General features: G+C 45.3%; 1 protein-coding gene across 11 annotated transcripts in view; it reads right to left on the minus strand.

Moving 5' to 3' along the window:
* ATP6V1C2 (ATPase H+ transporting V1 subunit C2) overlaps window positions 1–21,096 on the minus strand; it is a 53,351-nt gene extending 32,255 nt beyond the window's left edge. For 2 of the 11 annotated variants that reach the window (XM_058551793.1, XM_058551796.1), the window contains exons 1-2: window positions 19,726–20,723; window positions 17,634–17,701 (exon numbers count right to left, since the gene is read on the minus strand). In XM_058551793.1, coding sequence (XP_058407776.1) covers window positions 17,634–17,701; window positions 19,726–19,902 — 245 coding nt within the window. In that variant the 5' untranslated portion in view covers window positions 19,903–20,723. Of the gene's footprint in view, window positions 1–2,373; window positions 2,457–2,627; window positions 2,685–17,633; window positions 17,702–19,725; window positions 20,727–20,761; window positions 20,833–21,050 lie in introns of those variants that run through there. The other 9 variants (XM_058551794.1, XM_058551795.1, XM_058551792.1 and 6 more) reach the window with 9 other exon arrangements.
* Between the last annotated feature and the right edge of the window lie 2,208 nt (window positions 21,097–23,304).

Consider the following 23,304-nt stretch of genomic DNA (forward strand, 5'->3'; position numbering starts at 1 on the left):
AAGATAAACAAATGGCCAACAAGCACACGCAAAGATGCTCAACATTACTCATCAGCATTAATGGCGCAGAGTCCTGGTAAAATGCTTGGAAGAGCAACAACAAATGGCCCATAAACATTAGGATAAAAACTCAACCTCACTTGCTGTGAAATATCATTTTTCACTTATCAGACGGGCGTAGTAAAAAGATTTGTAATTTCAGCCCTGGCAAGTCCTCTGGGAAACAGGAATACCAATGCCCTGTTGATATGGGGTCTCAGCTGGTACAGCCCTACTAGAGAGTATTTTCAGAATATCTATCAAAGGTTTCTAACATATAGATATTTTTGCCCAGCAATTCCACTTCTAGGAATTGGTCCTTCTGATACACTGGCTCCCGTACACAAAAACAGGAGGATGCGTGCTGCAGCATGGTTTGTGACTGCAGAAGACAGGAAGCCATCTCCATGTTATCAATGGGGACCCAGCTGATAGAATGGATCACCAAGATGTCTCTACAAACGAATGAGGAAGGCTCTTAGAGACTGCCATGAAAGGTTGTACATCACCGAGTAAAGGAAAAAAGCCAATAATAAATACAGTCGGCCCTCCGTATCCAAGGATATGGAAGACCAACTGTATTCGTTGTACTATGCCATTTTATATAAGCCACTTGAGCATCTGTGGATTTTGGGTCCACGGGGGTTCCTGGAACCAATCCCCTGTGGATACTGAGGGATGACTGTAGTATCTATATTTATGATCGCATTTTTGTAAAAAATAGAAACACATGCTTGTATTATGCATAGAAAAGTCTATAAGGATTGGTACTACTTGTGGAAATGGTGTCCTTCAGGAAGTGGGATTGCAGGGGTGAGATTTGGATTTTAAAATAATCAGCAGGTATTAATAATAAAAAACCAGTAACGGGGTTGCAAATAAACAAAGCAGTAAGTAAATAAAGGACAAAGTCAACGCATGCTCCCTGGGCTCAGCCCATTAAGAGAATTTCACCATGACCTTGACAGTCACCTGGGGATCTCCCAATCGGAGAAACTGAGTAAGACGGGGGTGGGAGGAGTGAGGGCATTACCTGGATGTGAGGTGGGGCAAGGAAGGAACTGAGAAGGGGAGGAGGCCTTCCAGGCAGGCACAATCCAGACAGCTGGAACCTGGCAGGAGAGGAGTCGGGAAAGAGGGGGCCACAGGCAGGTGTGTGACAAAAATCCCATTCTTCTTTTCTACAAATACGACGGGACATCTTTCAGCACTGCTGATTTCTGGACCCTGGGCTCCAGGGGACCAAGAGTTCCCCCTGCCCCTTGGGGTGTAGGATGGCTCAAGAGCTGAGAGCACAGCCTGACAGGCACTGCTGAGACCTGTCCACCTTCTCTCCTCCTGCAATTTCAAGCTCATCCGACCATCTGTCGTTCCAGGCCTGGGAGTTTGGGGGGGAGGGGGCAGCCAGGGCAGGTCCCTGGAAGCCTCCTGGCCCCAGCAGGAAGGTGGCACTGCACTGGACAGACTGGGAGAAGGGGGCTGATCTCCACTGACCTGAGTCCCCCCATCCCAGGGCCTAAGCACAGAGGAGACTTCCTGAAGGGCGTCTTTGCTGCAAACCATACAGCAAAGCTTTGTGTGTCTCCTCCAGCCTCAGAGCACCTCTGAAGGCCGAGATCTCATCAGAACACTCCACTTCGGGCTGGCCCGGTGGCGCAAGCGGTTAAGTGCTCGCGCTTCGCTTCAGCAGCCCGGGGTTCGCAAGTTCACATCCCGGGCACGCACCAACACACCGCTTGTCACGCCATGCTGTGGCGGCGTCCCATATAAAGTAGAGGAAGATGGGCACAGATGTTAGCTCAGGGCCAATTTCCTCAGCAAAAAGAGGAGGATCAGCATGGGATGTTAGCTCAGGGCTGATCTCCCTCACAAAAAAAAAAAAAGAACGCTCCACCTCAGTCAGCCATCTGCCGCCCCTACCTGCCCCACCCACGGCTTTGTGGGAAGACAGGCTGGGTCTCCTACACCGCGCCCTCTTGTGAAGAGAGGTGGAGGTCCTGGTTCTGAGGTCCTGTGAGCAAGTCTAGGTGACACGAAGGAGAGAGTTACCCCCTCCCCTGGATTTTCTGGATAATTCAGGCAAAGCAGGCTGCAGTTGGTCTGGTTTTCAGAAATTACCCCATGCCTGCGAGGAGAGGGCCACCAGGCGACAGGAAGGGGCAGAGGGAGTTTGTATAGGGTTTTCAAGCAAGAGTTAACAATAGCTTTTATCTAGTGAGCTGTCCTCAGTCCTCAGAAAGGCACTTTGCATAGATATATCTGAGTCCTCAGGCCAAACAGGTGAGGCCTCCAAGAGCTGAGGAAAACGAGGCTCAAGGAGGCCAAGAAACTTACCCAAGGTCCCTTCTCTGGCGGCCACAGTGTCAGCCAGTACTGACCCTGTACCCTGCCTCTAAAGCCAGCCTCCGTCCACCACACCAGCTGCTCTCAGCACACCAGGGGCTGGATAAACAAAACCCCACAGTGCTCACTGTCCTCAGTGTCTGGAAGGAGGAGCCACAACAAGCCCAGCCACACAAGAGCCCTGAGAAGGGAGGCCCAGAAGCTTCCACACAGCTGGTGACTCACAGAGCCCCTGGGCACCTCACCTGCTCCTTTGTCTCTCTGCTTCCTCCTCAGCCAAGGGACAATGAAATCACCGTGCCCTGCAGCAAAGTCATCAGGAAAATGTGACTGGAGAGCAATTCAGTGACTTTTTATTTATTTATTTATTTTATTTTACTTTTATTTTTTTTTTTTTGGTGAGGAAGATTAGCCCTGAGCTGACATCTGTGCCCATTTTCCTCTACTTCGTATATGGGACACCTGCCACAGCATGGCTTGATGAGTTGTGCATATGTCCATACCCGGGATTCAAACCTGTAAACCCCGGGCCACCAAAGCGGAGTGTGCGAACTTAACCACTACACCACTGGGCTGGTCCTAGTGACTTTCTTTTCAGAAAAACAAAGATCCAGTGAGGCCTCTTGGAGGTCCCCACTCTGGGGGGCTCTGGGGGCTCGGGCCACAGACACACTACACTTTGAATTCCAGTCTTGCCTCTCAGAAACTGGAAGCTGCAACAATGGACTGATATTTCAATCTCTAAAGGGAATCTCCTCTGCATACTGTCTGTAGAGCCACTCAGCAAAATTACCCCGTCACGCAAACCAGAATTCTCTCTGGCCAAGTCGGTATTATACAGCTTGATTCACCCACGCAGTGGCAGAGCCACACGGTAAAGCCAATCTACTCTCAGAGAAAATGTGCCTCCTGGGGAGGCATGGACAACGAAGGCTCAGTGTTTTAAGTGTTGTGGAAATGCTCTGGGGTCCCGAAGTCTTTTAGGAACACCCAGGAAGTCCCCTAAGCATGGGGGTTGGAAAGGAGCAGCACACATTTGTTTAAGTTCTAGAGAGTTTGCCAAAAAGTCAGTCCACCAAGCAGCCCAGTGACCGTGCCCAACTGCAGGGGCCCCACTCACGGGGAGCTTGGCCCCAGTGCACACCATATGAAGAGCGCCCCCAGAGTTGTGCTGCCTGCAGCCCACCCCAAGGGATGAACAGGCAAAGGCCACAAATGGCAAATCAGAAAAATGGAACTACAAATGGCTGATAAGCACCTAAATACGCTTACTCTTGCTGGTAAGAAATACACATGAAAACAATCACACGTTTTCATTTTGCCAGGTAAATAAACAAATTTTTTTAAAGGTGCTCCATTGACAAGAGTATGATGAAATGGCACTTTCTTGCAACTGCACCGGAAAACAATTTAGTAATCTACAAACAGCTTTAAATATGTCTATATTCTTTGACCCAGTAATTCCACTTTTGGAAATGCAACTAGACAAAGATGTATGCAAAGATGTTAATCAGGGTGATAATTATAATAGAATGAAGTATATGTTTTATTACCACAAAAAATAAAATGAAAGAAGCCCTCCTCCTTTTTAATTTTTAAGGAAATTTTTTAAAATCTTTAATTTTTTAAGGATTAAAAAATCCTTAACATTACTTTAGAGTCATGCCTAGGAAGTGTGACTAGAATACAATCTGCCCACCCAGAATCACAGATGGAAGGGCTTTTGAGACCAAGGAGAGGTGGGGACCTGCCCAAAGTCACACAGCTCCTTGGTAGGTGACCAGGGCAAAAACAAAGCCTCAAGATTCCCTGCCTCAATTGTGGAGTAACAAATTGGATTTCATAACAGTCTTTTTTCATAAAACCCCTCCTCATTTAAATTCCTTGTCTGTTTGCACTAAGAGAGTTTTTTAAAAATAAGAAGAAAGCAATAATTGCTTAGACCACTCAGGCAAGCATTTTCTCAACGCTGCAGAGGTGGCTGGGGTTCACACCCCATCAATCACCTTCTGGTGCCCCAACAACACTCTTTTCATGGCAAATCTGCAGAGAATGTGTTTCTTTTCTTGGTTTATCTTAAAATGTCCTGGCCTTCCATTTGCATGAAATATCCAGAATAGGCAAATCCATAGAGTGAGTGGCCAACGACCTGGGGTTGGAGGCAGGCAGAGGGGGTAAAGAGGGTGGGAGGTGACTGCTAACGGGTACAGGGTTTCTTTTTCAGATGATGACAATTGTTCTGGAATTAGCTTGTGGCGATGGTTGCATTATTTTGTAAATATACTGGAGAACAATTGTACATTTCAAAGGGGTGGTTATCAGGCTGTGTGAATTATATCTCAATTAAAAAACATATGTCCCGGCCTTTCTCTTGGCTTTGAGGGTGGAGACCCAGCTGGAGAATGTCAAGAACTGGTTTGGCGCTTTATACTGGAAATCATCACCTTCTCCAAAGTTCCTTGGCTCTACTCCCTTCTTTTCCATCACCACCATATTTTATAGCTACCACAAATCTATCCCAGCTCTGCCGTGGGTCACTGTCCCAAGCAGGCCACGCCATCTTTCTCCAGGGGTCCTTCAACAAATGGCTTCCTCTCTGCTTTCCCTGCCTTTCTCAATGCAGCCTTTCCTGTCCGTCCTTCCCACAGCAGCCAGAGGGATCTCTAAAAATACACATCTTAGCATGCCATTTTACTGTCTACACAATGTCGGTGGTTTCCCAAGAAGTTCAAATATTGATGTTCAAACTCCTTAGCAGACTTCACAAGGAACAGTCCTGCCTGTCCATCCTCCTCTTTCTCCACCCCTCCGGCCAATGCCCTTCCCGTCCTTCTGGAGCCATCTGGCATATCCTGAGCCACCTGGAAGCTACTCACCCTTTATATCAACCCAAGCGCCCACTCCTCGAGGGAAGTCACCCCTAACAAATACAATACAGTGTTGGATGACACCCCACCCAGTACATGCTGCTTCTTGCACTCAACAAAAACATACTGCACCTCCATTATGTACCAGGCAACGTTATAAGGAGACAGCAGTGGACAAACAGACCATAGTTGCTACCTTCATTGGGCTTACTTGAGAAAGCCCCCTCTACCCCATCACTTATCACACTGTCAAAAGTGTTGGTTTCCTCATCTAGCTTCACCACTAAACAAACAGATATCTGAAAATTTATTAATTGTACTATCAGCAGCTCCTGCAAAAATACAGTAGCTCCTGGAAAATACACAGGTGCTGGCTAGCTGGACAAATGTCTTAAGATGTGAAGCAGAACATAGGTCCAATCTTCCTCAGAGCCACCACAGTCCCCAGTCATTCCTGCTTCACTCAAGCATCACTCAGGATCAAGATCATCTCTTTACTCATCTTCCTCATCTCCCAGAATGTGAACTTTTCGAAGAATGGGCATTTCCTTTTTTAAAAAAAACTCAGTACTCCCTATGTGTATATACACAATGGAATATATATAATGGACCTAGGGTCCTGGGTACCCGACATGGGTGCACACATCCCCTTCGACTCTCAAACCTTTGGATTGTTTCTTAATCCTATGGGATGGATGTGGCTTAGAGGAAGGCCAGATTAGGATCCTCTATAGCGTGGGGTCCCAAAACATGGCCCCTAGACATGGGCTAAGCTTGATACTGCAGCTGCATTGAGTACTTGCTATTTGTATATATACACAATGGAATACTACTCAGCCATAAGAAATGAAGAAATCCAGCCATTTGTGACAACATGGATGGACATTGAGGGTATTATGCAAAGTGAAATAAGTCAGAGGGAAAAAGTCAAATACCATATGATCTCACTCATAAGTAGGAGATAAAAACAAAACAAACACATAGAGACAGAGATCGGATTGGTGGTCACCAGAGGGAAAGCGGGGAGGGAGGAGGACGAAAGAGATGATTAAGCACATGTGTGTGGTGATGGACTGTAATTAGTCTTTGGGTGGTAAACATGATGTAATCTATACAGAAATCAAAATATAATGATGTACACCTGAAATTTATATAACATTATAAACCAATGTTACTGCAATAAAAAAATAAAAAGAAAAAAGAAAAAAGAATAAAATAAAAATTTGCCATTTATTGCATGTCATTTATGTCTAAATAAAATCATTAAAAAAATCCCACACTACACAAAGGTAGCATTTCTTACTTATCAGGCTTGTTAAAACCCCAAAATTTGACAACAGAGTTGATTAGAAAGGTTATAGGGAAATGGGGACTCCCCTTTATTGCTGGTGGGAATGCAAAATGGTTAACCCAGAGGAATCTGGCAAGATCCATTAAAATTACAATGGCATATGACCCTTGGACCCAGAAATTTGCTTCTGAGAATTCATCCTGCAGATATACCTGCACGCTTATACGTGCAAAGTAACAATGTAGGTGCAAGATTTCATACTGCAGCACCCTTGGTAACAGCCCCCTTCCCCATAAAAGTAAATACGCCAAGTGTCCCTCTCTGGGGCTGGTTAATAAACTATGGTTCTTCTCCCACGTAGAATGCTAGGTAACTTAAAAAGCGAGAATGCTCTCTATATACCAATGGGAGAAATCTCCCAGGATAGCAAGTAATAGTTAAGTGAAAAAGAAGCAAGATGCAGAACAGCTTATGGGATAAATACTTTGTGTTTAAAAAGGGAAGAAGTGAAAATATATATTGGAATCCCCTTTTATTTGCATAAAGAAACACCAGAAGTTTATCCAAGCAACTCATAAAAGTGGTTTCCTAAGTGCGGGCTTGGAGGGGGTCAGATGAGGACCTCTTCTATAAGGGAGACTTCTCATTGTATAGTCTTTTATATTGTTTTTATCTTTGAAGCATGTGAATATATCACCTGTCCAGAAAAAAAAAAAAACTTTATTATAACCTTTTTAATATAATGAAGAATCCCTGGCCTTGAGATGGACTCCATAGAGGTATGTCAGGATTAAACTGGATGATGGCTGTGTGAAGGGCTTATTGAACTATAGCAACGTTCCTCAGTCTCAAGCCCACCTGCCTCAGAATCACCCTGAGCCCTACTTAAAATGCAGATTCACAGGCCTGACCCCAGACAGATCCAGTCAGAATTCCTAGAGGTGGTACCCAAGGACCTGTGCTTTTTTTAAAGTTCCCCAAGAGAACGTACGGGTGCTAGAAGAGGAGGCCCACTACCATGAGATGAGGGACACGCGTTCAGCACCCACTATGAGCCAGGCACTGTTCTAGGCGCTGGCCACAGAAATACGGTCCCTGTTTTCTTGGGGCTTCTATTCTATAAGAAACCAAGAAAGTATTAAATAGAGCTATATGGAACACAGAGAATTAAAACAGGGTGCCCTAGAGGGACGAGGCTGGCCAGTCTGGAGAAGGCCTCTGGAGGAAGCGACATCTAAACTGAGATTGGGATGATAAGAAGGAGCCTGCGCTGCAAGGGTGGGGTGGTGGGTGGGGGTCAGGGGCCTTCAAGCTAGGAGAACAGGTTGTGCACCACCCAGGACAGGATGGAGCCAGGGCAGTGGGAGGTGAGTGGGCCAGTGAGCCGTGAAGGAGGACACCTGGGGCCTGACCAGTCAGGGATCTGGAAGCCAGAGTCAAGAGTACGGATTCTATACAGAGGGCACTGGAAAGTCACAGGAGAGTTTCAAGTAAGAAAGTCATGTGATATCGAGTTTTTAAAGAGATAACTCTGGCTGCTGTGTGGAAAGTAGATGAAAGGGGAGCAGGGAGATGGGTTAGGAGTTTGTTGAAAAAATACAGGAATGAGATGAAGGTGGCTTCGATGAACGCAAAGCACTGGATATGCTGAGAAGCATACAGATACGGGACAGGTTTTGGAGGTGGACCCCACAGGGCTCAGTCCTTACTGGAGTCTCGAGCAGATGGTCAGGAAGGAGATGCCCAGACTGTCTGCCTGCGCCCCAGGTGCATGGGCCCAGGGAACCTTTGGCTGAAATGGGAAAGACCACACAAGAGGAGAACGGAAACATGTATGCTGTCTGTTGAGAACAATATTAACTAAGGATATGAGGCCAATGCCAACCTAGGACCATTTAAAGTTGCCCCTGAAGCTCTTGAAAATCAGGAAAGTCGAAGTGGCTGCCATCTACGTAAGGTGTGAAGAGTGCCACAAACAAAGTGCTGAGCCAACAGGACTGGGCTGAGGTCTGGAGACCAGTGGAGCCGTGAGTCCCAGGAGTTGGCCAAGGTCTAAGATGGAAGTGCCTTATACTAAATTTAACTTCCAAAGAATTATTTTGTAAATTTCACAATGTTGCCTCAGGCTGGCCCTCACCCCATGCATGCTGCACACAAGCGGCCAGCCGACATTCCTTCCTTCCCTGCTGGCCGGACTTCTGGTTTGGTGAGAGCTACTGGGAGTTGGGGGGGGGGGGGGGCCGCTGTGCTCATCAGGTATTGAGTCATCTAAGGCAAAGGAGAGACTGTCCCAGTAGGGCCTGAAGGAAGGGATGAAGGCAGGACAGCGGGGGAGACACCAACTGCCATCGACCAAGGACCTATGACCAAGGAAGACCGAGAGGCAGGTTGACCAGGTTAAGGCCTGACACTCCTCAGCTACGTGACCCTGCACATGCAACTTAACTCTGTGAATGCCAATATTCTCACTGATGACGTGCGGATATTCACCCGGTTCACAGGGCTGTGGTCCAGGTTCATGAGGAAATGGAGAAACGGCAAGGGTTTAATACCGTGCCTGGCACACAATGTGTGACCAGTAAGTGGCAGTTACCAAAACAGGGAAGTGACAACCATTGCGTGGTGTGGAACTCAAGACAGAAAACAATATAAACAGAGGCACAGAGGACATTAAGGGGCGGCCCTCGGTGGAGTGATAACTGTTCTAGACCTTTCTGCATCCAGTAAGAGCAGCAAAGTGCACGGAGTACAAACACACGGATGTAGCAGATATGAAAACCATGGATAACGTGGCTCCAACAGACACATACCAACTCTATACAATGAAAACAAGAGAATACACCCATCCTGGGTACCCATGGAACACTTAGAAAAAGCAGCACTATACTAGGTCACAAAGAAAACTTGAAATTCCCAAAGGTAGAAATAGCTCTTTCTTCATTCTCTAACAACAAAGCAATAGATTTAGTAACAAAAAACAAAAACAGAAATGACAACAAAAACACTCAACCTTCCAGAAATTAAAAGGTCTAAAAAACTTGCAGAATATCTAGAAAAAATGAAAATGAAAATTCCACATGTATGTCAAAATTTATATAATACTCAGAGAAAAATGCATTGCCGTAAGCATTATAGAATGAGAGAAAAAAGAAAATAAATGAACTAAGCATGTAACCCAGTATGTTTTACAGAAAGGAGCAAGAAAATAAACCCAAATAAAGCAAGAGGCAGGAGATCAGGATAAATGCAGAAATTTAAAATTTCAAAATTAGAAATCAAAAAAGTGACAAAATTGATTTTAAAATTTGAGAAAAAAGCTGCTTCTCTTAAACAAAAAGTGAAATAGGTAATCTTCACTGGGTAGCCTAATCAAAGAAAACAAACACCAAAACATGAGAAGTTAGCAGAGACAATTACAAAACTCACAAAAATATAGGTTGGTAGACTCCATCCAAATAATTTGGAAAAGTTGATGAAACGGATTATTTTCTAGGAAAATGAAATTTGCCAAAATCAATACACTTCTCCCCCAAAGAGAAAACTAAGAGACCGATAATACTGAATAATTTCGTGAACAGAACTAGTCCTAAAAATGCAGCAAGGGAGCCGGCCCCGTGGAGGAGTGGTTAAGTAAGTGCACGCGCTCCACTGCTGGCAGCCCCAGTTCAGATCCCGAGCGTGCACCGAAGCTCCACTTATCAGACCATGCTGTGGCGGTGTCCCACATAAAGTGGAGGAAGATCCGCACAGATGTTAGCTCAGGGCCACTCTTCCTCAGCAAAAAGAGGAGGATTGCCATGGATGTTAGCTCAGGGCTGATCTTCCTCACACACACAAAAAAAATGCAGCAAGCCCCAATACGTCACAATGACATATTTTAAACCTTCCAGAAACAGATCATCCTATTATCATCTAAAGCAGCTGTTCTCAATCAGGTGCCAGGACCAGCAGCATCAGCGTCACCTGGGAACTTGTAGAAGTGCAGATTCACAGGCCCCACCTCAGACCTACTGAATCAGAAATTCTGGAGGTGGAGCCCAGTAATCTACGTTTTAACGAACCTTCCAGATGATTCTGATGCACACTACACACTGTTCAGCTGTGCCAAGCCAAGTGTGGTCTGCAGATCAGCAGCACCAGTATCATTGGGGAGCTTGTAAGAAATGCAGATCCCAGGCTCAGCCCAGACCCACTGAGTCAGAATCTGTATGTTATCAAGGTCTCCAGGGGATTCTGGTGTGTGTTTGAGAAGCACTGTCCAGAGCTCTAGCCCAGCGCTGTCCAACAGAAATATAACTGAGCCACACAGGTACTCGAAAAATTTCTAGTAGCCATGTTTAGAAAGGTAAAAACAGTAAAATTAATTTTAATAATATATTTTATGTAACCCAATATCCAAAATATTATTATTTCAACAGGTAACCAACATAAAAAATTTGTTATGATGATAATATTATATTAGTATTAGTGTTATTTGTGCATACTGAGGCAAACAAAATCTTATAATATTAGTAAACAGAGTTAACATTCCAAGTAGGGTTTCTCCTTGGAATGCAAGAATGATTCAATAATTACGATATTTATTAACAAACATACCATATTAAGGTCAAAGAAAAAAAAGACATAAGACCAAGTCACTACATGCCAAAAAAAGAATTTGAAAAAAAAATGCAATACTCGTTCCAGATAAATTTTTAGTAAAACAGGGGGCCGGCCCCATGGCGTAGCAGTTAAGTGCGCGCACTCCACTGCTGGCGGCCTGGGTTCGGATCCCGAGTGCACACGAGGCATCGCTTGTCAGGCCATGCTGTGGTGGCGTCCCATATAAAGTGGAGAAAGATCGGCACAGATGTTAGCTCAGGGCCAGTCTTCCTCAGCAAAAAGAGGAGGACTGGCATGGATGTTAGCTCAGGGCTGATCTTCCTCACAAAAAAATAAATAAATAAAGGCATGAAAAAAAATTTTTAGTAAAACAGAAACAGATACTCCTTTAGCACGATGATACATTTCAAAACAAGAGCCAAAATGATATTTAATAGTGAGACACTAGAATTATTCAAATTAAAGGCAGGAACAAGACTAAGACGTCCACTACCATAACTGATATATTAAATATTTTTCTGGAACACTAGTTTATGCAATTAAACAAGAGAAAGAAATGAGAGAAAAGGGGAGAAATTACTATTTGCTGAGAATATGATCACACGCCTAGAAAACCTTACAAAATAAGCTGAAAAATCATTAGAAACAATAAGGAAATTCAATATGTTGGCAGGTCATGAAGCTAATACATGAAAATCCCTATTTACAAACAATAAGCATTTAGAGAAAAGATCTCATTTGTAATAGCAACAAAATAAAAAATGTAATACTTGGGAAAAAGTCAATAAGATATTGTGCAGGACTTTTATTGAATAAAACATCAAAGCTTTACCAGAGGAACAAAGAAAAAGAATTAAGTTAATTGAAAGACCAACTGTGCTCACGGAAACACTCAAAATGATAAGAATGTTAATCCCTCTAATTTCAGCGTAATCCCAAATGAATCATCAGTAGGATCTTTGCACCAACCATGTGCCAGATTCTGCCCTAAATGCTTGGGATATATCTTAAAAAAAAAAAAAAAAATTCTGTTTGCTCTTAGTAGATATCTTAAAATAAGTTCTTCAAGATTTGTAAATATTCGGGCTGGATCATGAACCCATATGTAAGGGTATGTGTATTTTTTGTTTCATTTTGTTTCACCAGGGAAGGAACCATACAAAACCCTAATAACTGGAGTTAAAGTGGAACTTCCTATTTTCTTTTTGTACCTTTATACTATTTGATTTTTTTCAATGTGTACATATATTACTTTTTAAAAATGTCAACAATTATCCAAGCAATGAATATGACATGTAAGGCATTTTTAAATGTCTGTATTAAAAAAAAGTACTGTTAAATATTGTCATAAATAATAACAATGATTGATGGTAGAGACTGGGAGGGCGGAAGGGAGGAGGAAAAAGCCCTTTTCTGGTTAGTTCATATAAAGCTCAGGACACCAGGTCCTGCTGGGGCTGGTGGGAACCAGTTAGAGGCAGGGTGGGCATAGACAGACAGACCACTAATGGGCAAGTTGATGAATCTGGATCAAGGGTCTATGCTCTCTCTTCTGCCACCTCCAGCCCATTTGGCTCTTTCTAGGAGTTTCTCTATGGGCATGTTTCCTCATGTGGAACACGAAGTGGTTAGATTAGATCTCTAAGGGCCTGTCCAGCCCCAGTATTCCAGGATTCTTTCTTCCATTCATTCATTCAGCCAGTCACTGAAGGCCAACAAAGGTACAGGTGCTGGGGATCTAACTGTGCAAACGACTGGGCTTGTGGAGCCTAGAGTCTAGCTGGGAAGACAGATTGTGATCAAATGACCCCACAAGACAACGTACAAGTTCGCCGTGGAAAGCACTGTGAAGGAGGGGTGCACTCGGTCGTATCAGGAGAGGGTAAATCAGCAGATCTGAAGGCAGGGGCGGGTGAGTCTGGGGAGCTGAGCAGGAAGAGCAGGTGATAATGGGGGCGAATGGGGTATGGGGAAGGTTTGAAACAGTCATTACGGAGAGCGGGAGAACAGTGAACCCACACAGTAGGACTGCCACGCTGCTCTGAAGAGTGGAAAGCACACCGCATTAATAGGCATTCACGCTAAAATATGTCATGCAGATAATCTCAATCTGATATCCTTGCAGAAAGAGAGAGAAGCAGCTTGGGTAATTCTTTCTAAACTATATTTTTCTTCTCTTTAGAACGTCCTTAGAAGAACCAACTCCCTAAGATCCGCATACTAGGCTGACATCTACACTCAGGTATGTAATCTTTGATCAGCCAACCCTCAGTCAACTTCATGGAACCACGTGGGTAAAGAAAAGCCACTGGCTATTCCCCAAGCCAGGTAATGCACTGGGAGCAAGCAATAGTCACCAAAGTACCACAGACACCCGTGAGGTCTACCTGAACGCCCAAGCGCCTGTGAAATGCAATATTTCAACCAGCACTGCAAAACAGGCTAAGATACCGTGAAGGGCTCAAACATTAAAAGAATGGGTGGGGGGGAGCTTTTCAAAAGATAAAATCATTTGGTTTCTCAAATGTTCATGAATTACGGTATAAATTACAAAGGTAGCATGGGGGAATAAATCAAAAATAAAGGGAAGGCTCTAATAAGCAAAACCTGCCTTCCAGCTACATGGAAAAACACTCTAGTGCCCAAGTAAATAAATAATAAAAGGATATGGAAACAATACACCTTGAAAACTCCTGTCCCTCCTCTGTTCTCCTGGCCAGAAGCAGTGCTGACAGGTTTCTGCTGCCTGGGTTGCATACCCAGCCAGCATTCATTTATCTAATAACACTTGAGTACTTTTCAAAGAATCAGGTAGGGCATTTCAAAGAACTGGGATACTTTATTAGTATCCCATTATTTTACCCCAAGTTCCAGTATTAACCTGAAGACAAGGTACCCTGATCCTTGGACTAGATAAATGCTAGAAATAAGAATTGTGGGTGCTCAGACGACACCATTTTTCTTTTTCCTCTGATAGGAAGGCTCTTGAGAATTTATACCCACAAGGAAAAATAAAACAATGCATAGTGATTTTCATTCTTACCAAACCTAGCCCTGTTTTTTAAAAACACTTTAATTCCTCTAGGTCCTATCTGTTTCACAATTACAGCTTTAACTATGCTTGCTCACACATTCTCATATAATTGCTTAAACAAATGCTTTACTACATCACATGCAACTTGTGCAACAACCAGGTACAGAACAAAACACTAGAGCTTACTGAAAAACAACAAACAAAAAAGAAACGAAAACGGATGTAATAATAATCCAGGATCACAGAATTGTAGAGCTAGAGGGGGCTTTGGTGACGAGGTTAAAGGACTTGCACTAGAGAAGAAAACTGGTAGCAAACACGGTCTAGAAAGGCCTGGCAAGATAAAATGCTGACTAGCTGTCATTTCTGCAGCGGGCCTGGGAACAATTCACACTTCCTAAGCCAACCCTGCTGCACCTCACCACACAGAAAACGGAAGACGACCGCCAGCCGGGGGGCATGGGCTGCCCTCCTCGGTCTCTGTGAGACCCCCTCCCCAGGGTGCAGAGCAGCCTAAGAAAGGAGTTGATATTTAGGGATCCAGCCACTTTTTCCTCGGATGTTAATTTTTCATAGAACATGTCCTGGGGTTTGATGATACCTTTTTTATTTTTTGTGAAGAAGATTAGCCCTGAGCTAACACCTGATGCCAATCCTCTTCTTTTTGCTGAGGAAGACTGGCCCTGGGCTAACATCCGTGCCCATCTTCCTCTACTTTATATGGGACGCCGCCACAGCATGGCTTGACAAGCGGTGTGTCGGTGCATGCCTGGGATCCGAACCTGTGAACCCCGGGCCACCAAAGCAGAGCGCACGAACTTAACCGCTAAGCCACCGGGCCAGCCCTAATAATACTTGATGTAACATGATTTTACCGCCCTTCATTCTTCCCTGAAAGCACAGAGATGATCGCTATTATCCCATTTTACAGACGAGAAAGCCAAAGGTTAGTTTTCTTTCTCAAAGGCTATAATCTACAAACCGACTTGGTGGCTAGGACCGCCTTTATGTGGTTATTCCGACATTCCACATACAGCAAAATGTTACCAACTAAGGATTCTTGTTATTCTTAGGCAATGGGTAGGTGAACAGCACCTGGAAAGCAGAAAACCTAATTTCTAGCCTGTGGCACCAATGTGCAGATTAGAAATCCTCAAAGTATGCCCACTAGGACTCCTAATTATAACTTTTCCTTAAAAATGCATTAAAAAAGGCAGTAGCAGCCACATTACCGCTCCACTGAGAAGGGAAAAAAAACATGTGGCCACAGGCTCTGAAAATCTGCAACGCTCTACAGAGGCCGCGAGATCAAGCAGGCAAACCCCGGGGTCTCCGTCCTGGCTGTGCAGTTCAGTAGGTGTATGACCTGGCCTTGAAGACTAGCTCCTCATCTACCCCAGCTTGTTTTTAAATCAAGTGAAAACACTTGTTAAACAACAGATTTTCATCTTACCAAAATAAGGGATTGTTATTATTTAAAAACTACCTAATAGAGGGTCGGCCCGTGGCTTAGCGGTTAAGTGCGCACGCTCCGCTGCTGGCAGCCCAGGTTCGGATCCCGGGCGTGCACCGACGCACCGCTTCTCCAGCCATGCTGAGGCCACGTCCCACATACAGCAACTAGAAGGATGTGCAGCTATGGCATACAACTATCTGCTGGGGCTTTGGGGGAAAAAATAAATGAATAAATGAAATTATAAAAACTACCTAATAGAGAAATTTTAGCAAATCCATATGGCATAATGTGACCGTGGAATAGTTAACGGTGAGATCAAAAGAACAAGAAATGAAGGGAGAAGCAAGTTACAAAATATGTATAAAATGATGTCACCTTTATTTTTATATGCAGGCATAGATAATACTCATGTGTAGGAAAAATTGGAGGTACATACTGCAAATATAACACTGATTATCTCTGGATGGCATAATCATGCGTGATTTATATTTTCTTTTTCATGCTTTTCTATAGTTTGCATATATTTTCCAATTATTATGTATCAGATTTGTAAAAATTGTTTTAAAAAATAAATGATTTTAAGACTCTAAAATATCCCCCTATACTTTCCGTGGGAGGGTGAATAAGAACAACTTCTTGGAGGGGGGCTGTGGACATATCTGTAAAATTTTACATGCAAACACTCTTTGATTCCGCATTTTAACTTTTAATTTTCCCACTCCTACATGTGCACAAAGAAGTATGAAAAAGGATAGTCCTTACAGCATTGTTTGTAACAGCAAAAGACTAAAAACTTAGGGCTGGCCTGGTGGCACAATGGTTAAGTTCACACATTCTGCTTCGCCGGCCCGCGGTTCGCGGGTTCGGATCCTGCGTGGACTGAGGCACCGCTCATCAAGCCATGCTGAGGCCGCGTCCCACAGAGAGCAACTAGAAGGACGTACAACCATGACACACAACTATCTACTGGGGCTTTGGGGAGAAGAAAAGGAACAAAGGAGGACAATTGGCAACAGATGTTAGCTCAGGGCCAACCTTCCCCAAAAAAACAAAAAAGAAGACTAAAAAACTTAAATGTCCACCAATAGAGAAATTCAAATAAATTAGGGCACACCTATTCAAGGTAACGCAGCCAGTGAAAAGAACACGCAGCTCTGGACAGACATGAAACTATCTCTAAGACACATGATTAAGTGAAAAAAACAAGGTGCAGAATATATGCTATCATTTGTATGAAATTATTTTAATATGTTCATATTTACTTGTACATTTACACGCTGTCTCTGGAAGGCTCTCCTAGAAAACTATAATAACATTGCCTCAAAAGAGAGGTAAGGAAGGACAAGAAAGAGAAAACCAGGTGAGAGGAACGCTTAATCTTCACTGGATAGCCTTTCTTTCATGCCCTGAATTTTTCACTATGTGCATATGTTACTACAAAAACAAAACCAAAGAAAAAACTTAAAAGCCTTGGGGGAAAACTACACCAATTATTTTTCTAAGTGTTTCAGCACCTTCTGCCATGATCTTCATTTTGAAGGCAGCCCCGTAAAGAAATACTGGCCCCAGGGGCCGAAGTGCGTGCGCTCCGTTGCAGCAGCCCGGGGTTCATTCGGATCCCGGGCGCACACCAACGCACCGCTTGTCTAAGCCATGCTGTGGCGGCGTCCCATGTAAAGTGGAGGAAGATGGGCATGGATGTCAGACCAGGGCCAGTCTTCCTCAGCAAAAAGAGGAGGATTGGCAGATGTTAGCTCAGGGCCGATCTTCCTCACAAAAAAAAAAAAGAAAAGAAAAAATACTGCCCCCAGCAAACAAAACTATGCAAGGGACCTGCATGCTGCTGTAGACCCAGCACCCTTATTCGGCCTTCTCTGGCTCTCTCTGCGACCTCTAGGACCAGGTTCAGACAAGTATGGGCTCAGCCAAAGCAAGAGCACCGTGTCCTTCAACAACAATGTCACAGTCTCACTTGTATATAGTAAATAAGAAATAGTTTACCTTTCAGCAAAGGCATCGAGTTTCCCCAACTCATCAGAGAGGCCAACGAGGGAATCCAAGGTCCCCACCTAGAAAGATCAGAAAGAAGTTAGAGGCTCACACTTTCTGGTAGAGAAGGGTGGGTGCCTTTTCAACAACAGTGCAGGGAATTCTGAAACTTCCATCTTGAGTTACTTGTCCTTGGTCAATTGTCAAAGAACTGGGAAGAGCTCTTAAGGGAAATCAGTGGATTTGGGAATTCTGTTTTTTTTTAACAGGATAAACTGTCAGATTTCTGCCATAGGTAGGAGTGACCTACATTGTGGTCTGCCCTCAGCTCATTTTTCTCTTAGAATGGCGGCCTGCTAGTCATGTGAGTAATCCCCATAGAGACACCAGAAAGCAAGTTAGAGAAGCTATCGTTTCTAAAAGCCTTTCTTCTCCAAGACAGTCAAGCCCATCCCTTTCTCTGCCGTTATTAACATGATCTTTTTAGGGCAGGGGGGCAGCTTTCCCTCCCACTTCATCATTTGTGGAAGTCCTTTTCTTTTCAGATTACTTATAACGATCTATTTCTTAGTGTGGAAATTATTACAGAGTCCAAATCTGTATTTAAAGATCTATTCACAGGGCCTGCCCCGTGGCATAGCGGTTAAGTGTTCACGCTCCACTGCTGGCGGCCTGGGTTCCAATCCCCGGTGCACACCATCGCACCGCTTGTCAGGCCATACCGTGGCGGCGTCCCATATAAAGTGGAGGAAGTTGGGCACAGATGTTAGCCCAGGGCCAGTCTTCCTCAGCAAAAAGAGGAGGATTAGCAGATGTTAGCTCAGGGCTGATCATCATCACAAAAAATAAATAAATAAAAAATTAAATAAAGATCTATTCACAGATTCAGAAGGAAAAACTTGATCCTATTACCAACCACCCATCAGACATTAAAAAGTAATCAGAAAATTACAAAGCCTGGAAGCTTCTTTTCAAGCAACTTGATTTTAAGCACCTTGAGGCAGGGGTGGTGTCTTTTTTTATCTTTGTACCCTCCAGTCCAGCACAGAGCCTCACACAGTAAACGATGAGTGGATGCTGAAGTTACTAACCTTCACAGCGTCCATCAGTGGACAAACACTGGCAGGTTTGAAAAGCCAGCAAGATATGGGTTCAGAACTCAGAACTAGCTCTACCCGCCCCGGTCTGCTCCCTCAGCCCATCTTGATCTCCAGAGTGGGAGTTGTGAAGATTTGAGATCATGCGTTTAAAGTGCCTGGCCTCCAGCCTGCTGCTCCATAAATACGAGCAAATGTAGAGGCATCACCAACAAGTTATGACAGCTGACGGTGCACTCATTTGGCAGAGGGGCAAACTGAGGTTTGAAAGAGAATTATGGGCAGTTTGCTAGAAGAGCCGCCTCTGAGCAGTTAATGCCATTCCTTCAGCACCCACAAAGCATTTACACCAGTCGTCTGGAAGAATGCCTTAAGCTTCTTCCCCTTGGGAACCTACAATCTTAGGAAGCACTGCAAAAAGCCCACTCTTTTTGAAGTAAAAAGATTGTACATATCTTGTTCCTATTTCATGTTTGTTTCATTTTAACTTTGTTCTCCACTGCAAGAGCCCTTGGATGCTTGTGCACTATCAAATCTTTCTGCTACCTGCCTAGTTATCACTAAATCCCCTTCCTCCCTCTCCATCAGGACCAGAAGGATCCTGGATTTCCTGCCCTGCTCTCAGTTCCAGAGCACAATCAAAGCTGAAGCTCTCCAAGCCTGCACATTTAAACTATATACATGTTGAAGACAAAACAGGCAGAAACCGAGAACAACTCACGTGGACCCAAGTTTGTAAAACATTCTTCCCACTTTTTGAAGCATTAGACACAGCTACCCGCACCCTTCTCTCCCTCTTCATTCTGTCCTGTGGCCGTAAGTCCACAGGTACCCCAACTAACTTGGGGCTACAGCGTGAAGTCCCATCCAAACCATCAACACCCCCTGTCCATCCTCACTCCCCCCAGCTAGTCCTCTGCTTTTGCCCTATTATTTTCTTCTTGGCTTCCCAGAAGACATCCCCAATCCCAATCCATCATCTCCTTCCTCCTCCCCAGGAATCTTACCTTGAAGTCGGGAATCACGAATTTGGTGTTATAAGACAAGTTGGACTTGGAGGTTACTGTATTCATCCTCTCCAGAGCCTGTAAATTTTCCTTGTCACCAGGGGCAGAAATTAACCAAAACTCCGACATGCTTCCGGTCTTCTTTTGCCCCGTTACTGACCAGAACCACAGCAACATACACAAACAGAAACAGGAGAAGTGTCAACTATCTCTACTTCTTCACCACTCCCTTCCCTCAGAATTAATCCTCTCCAGGGTCAGTCACTTTTCCCAATTCCCATTCTTTGCCCTTTGACCTTCCAGTTCAGAGTCTGTATTTCCAAGGACACTCATTTGCATAAAGGAGTTGATCTGAAGTGTTCTTATCTCCTCTTGGGAAGCCCTCAGGTCTTCACAAAGACTCCCAAAGGTCCTCCTTACCTAGGGTGGTTCTGACCGGTTTTAAGGAGGAGAGGGGGAGGAAGGGAGAGCATGATCCTGTTCCTTTCACTCTCCACTCCAGTGAAAAACCCATAACTGACTTCATAAAATAGGGGACAGGAAGCTGGCTTTGGGCACCTTCTGGAATGATATTTTTCTCCCTTCCACTTTGCATCCTCTGGAATGCAGGATGGGGTGGAGGTAGGAATGAGACAAGAGGCAAACCCCAGATCTTAACTGACCAACCTTGAGATTGGTGCTAGCTTTAAATACAGACTTCAGAAGGACACCCCTTCTTATAAAATAAGAAAAAAAGCGGGGGATTACTAAAGTCGTTTTCCACAAGACTAGGTGTCCACCCTGCAGAGGTGGGTAACTTGGGCCTGGCGGGTAGTTTCTGTCCAGCGGCTGCTGAAGTCGATTAGCTCTGCTCATTCAAACGTGTACACACCCACACCTTTCTCCCCTCTGCCTGTTTCTCCCTTCCCATTGCCTCCCAAAGCGTCTCCGGACGGCTGGGGGAAAAACAGGGCAACAGCCAGAGCCCCATCATGGAAGGTTTTCTTTTTGACCCCCAGCCTCACTCTACTCCTAGTTAATCTTAGTCTCTCCTAACCCCGCGCAGCTCCATCGAACGCAGCTCCCTTCGGTCTGGACTGCTGGTGGCCTGGGGACAAACCGGCCCTGCGTAGAACCTGAGGAGATGCCACCTGCCCGGCCCCGGGGAGGGCGCAGCGGGGGCGCCGGTTCCCTGGTTCCCACGGAGACAGCGCGGACCGGGACGGCGCCCGTGGGCCGAGGCGAAGCGGGGACCAAGGGGACGCGGGCGGCTCGCGCTGGCCCCCCGGTCGCGGCGCGCGCCTCTCCCCCGCCGCCTCGCGTTCCGATCCGCCGCGCGTCCTTACCGGGAGGCGGGCCGCGCGGTCGGGGCTGCGGGCGGGCGCGGGCGGGAGCGCACGGCCGGCTCCCGGGAGACAGCGGCTGCTGCGCGGCCCCCGCCCCGCCCGCGCTTTAATCCCCGCGGGGAGGCGGCCCCCGCCCGCCGGGTATTTGCATACCCGCCCGCCCGCCTCCCGCGTGGCGGAGCTGGGGCCCCGCGCCCGCTGCGGAAGGGCAGCGGAAATGGGACACTGCCCTTCGGCTCGTGGCAAAGATCCCCGGGCCCCTGCCCACGGGGCCTGGGTCCTGGTGGGATTCTGGGGAGCATCCGACGGGGTCTCCAGGCCCACAAGCTAGCAGAGCAGACGGGACGTGAGGACGAAAAGAAGCAGGAGCAGGTGAAGCACTCGGGACCGGGGCACCCGCTCACCGCAAACGCTGGCTTGCCTCTCCCCAGCTCCACCCCCACCCCCACAGTGACAAGGGACAGGGTCTCAGGGGAATCACCGAGAGACACGACGGACAGGGGAAGCGACGCAACAGGTTCACATATGTTTTGGAACACGCGGCTGGGCAGAGGCGCAAATCTTTCTGCCGATGTGGGCAGGAGCTTGCCCTTGGTTGCCAAGGAAACTTTCCACTGCCTGACGCGCCCACCTCACCTTACCCCCTTCTAAACTGCCCTATATATAGGAGGGATTTAAAATTTACTGTCTAGTACCACCATGTGAGTTCATGATCTGTGCTGTGTGAAACAAAGAGAGGGAAACCCCAGAAATTAACGTGTGAAGGTTAAGAAACAACACAAAAAACTGAGAATTCATTTTCTCTGGAGTAAAGGAGGAAACTTCAGTGCATCCTTCTCTGTGGACAACGTTTTCAGTGGTTTCTGGGAAAGATAAAAATCTCAGAATTATTCTTTGGGGGATGTTAAAGAAGGTATGGTTGCTTCCTTGAGAATAGGCTCCCCTTACTGTATAAAACTAGTCAGACTGTCACTCTATTACTGTGAATGCTTTCAGATGTTTGGAAAGAGACATGAGGTGTAACCCCATATACTGGGATGAGAGGCCCCAGGTGCAGGACAGAAAGGTGGCTTTAAGGTCACAACACGTTGCCACCAGGATCCTGTTGTGGATTTGGAATTGGCAGCTCGGGACTCCCAGCACCTGCGCTCTGCATCATCGTCACTGGGATGCTCACATGCATTAGTCAGTCCTTGCAACACCTGAAACCCAGGGATGAGGAAACCCGGTGTGTACAGGGAGGTTAAGTGGTAATTCCAGGGAAGGAGTGGCCTGGTTGCACACAATGTGGGGTCTCCAATCTTGGACTTCATCCAGTAATGCCATCCTTCCCAGCCGGGCAAAACAGAATCCTGGAGCTGGGAGCAGACCTCATTGACGAACAAGTGTAAGGATGCTCACAGGAGATGCGTGAATTGCCAGATGTCACACAACTGGCTAATGGCAGAGCTGGACCTCAGGCCTCTGATACAAGTCTTGTGTCCTGACCACTGCTCCCAGGAAGCCTGCAGGACTGGGTCATAACTCTGAGAAGACCCATGCTTTCCATTTCAGTCCCCGTTTTTCTAGCCTTCAACATTCAGAACCATTGACCTGGCTTCTCAGAGATTGGGCAGCACATTTAGAAATGTCCCCCACTTTGCTTAGGGCACCATTCTTTCCATAAATATGGTTTCCTCTAACCAGCTTGTTTCATGAAAAGAAGGAAGAGTCAGACACAAAATAACTCGTGGACATCTGATTAAGAAAATAATAAAGACCTATAGTGGTTCTTGTCTTACTTAAAATCTTCCTACCCAAAATCTAAAATCTTTCTACTCTTTCACAACTTAAGCTTCTTGTTAAATATTGGATTTTATAATAGTTGACAACTACTGCTGTAGGGGTAGCTCGACTTTTTTCTAATAACTTTTTTTCTGCTTATAAAGGTAATTCTTTGCTTCTTATAGAGAATTTGGAAAACACAGAGAGGTATAAAGAAGAAAGCAAAAAATAACCTGTATTTCCATGATCTGAAAATAACCACTGTTAGCATTCAAATTCTCTTTGTTACCTTTTAATGCATATTCATATACATAGATATGGACTTTTGCCATGATTGAGATTACATATTATACATAAAGCTTGGCATCCTCTTTTGATTGCTTTTTAAAAATCAAAAACATTATGAAATCTATCTTATCAGTAAAGGATACTCCGATGTCATCAGCAATTTACCACAGTTCTGAACTTGAGTCAGATGCATAAAGAGATC

The sequence above is a fragment of the Diceros bicornis genome, chromosome 12 (genome assembly GCF_020826845.1).
Source record: "Diceros bicornis minor isolate mBicDic1 chromosome 12, mDicBic1.mat.cur, whole genome shotgun sequence".
Taxonomy (NCBI): Eukaryota; Metazoa; Chordata; class Mammalia; order Perissodactyla; family Rhinocerotidae; genus Diceros; species Diceros bicornis.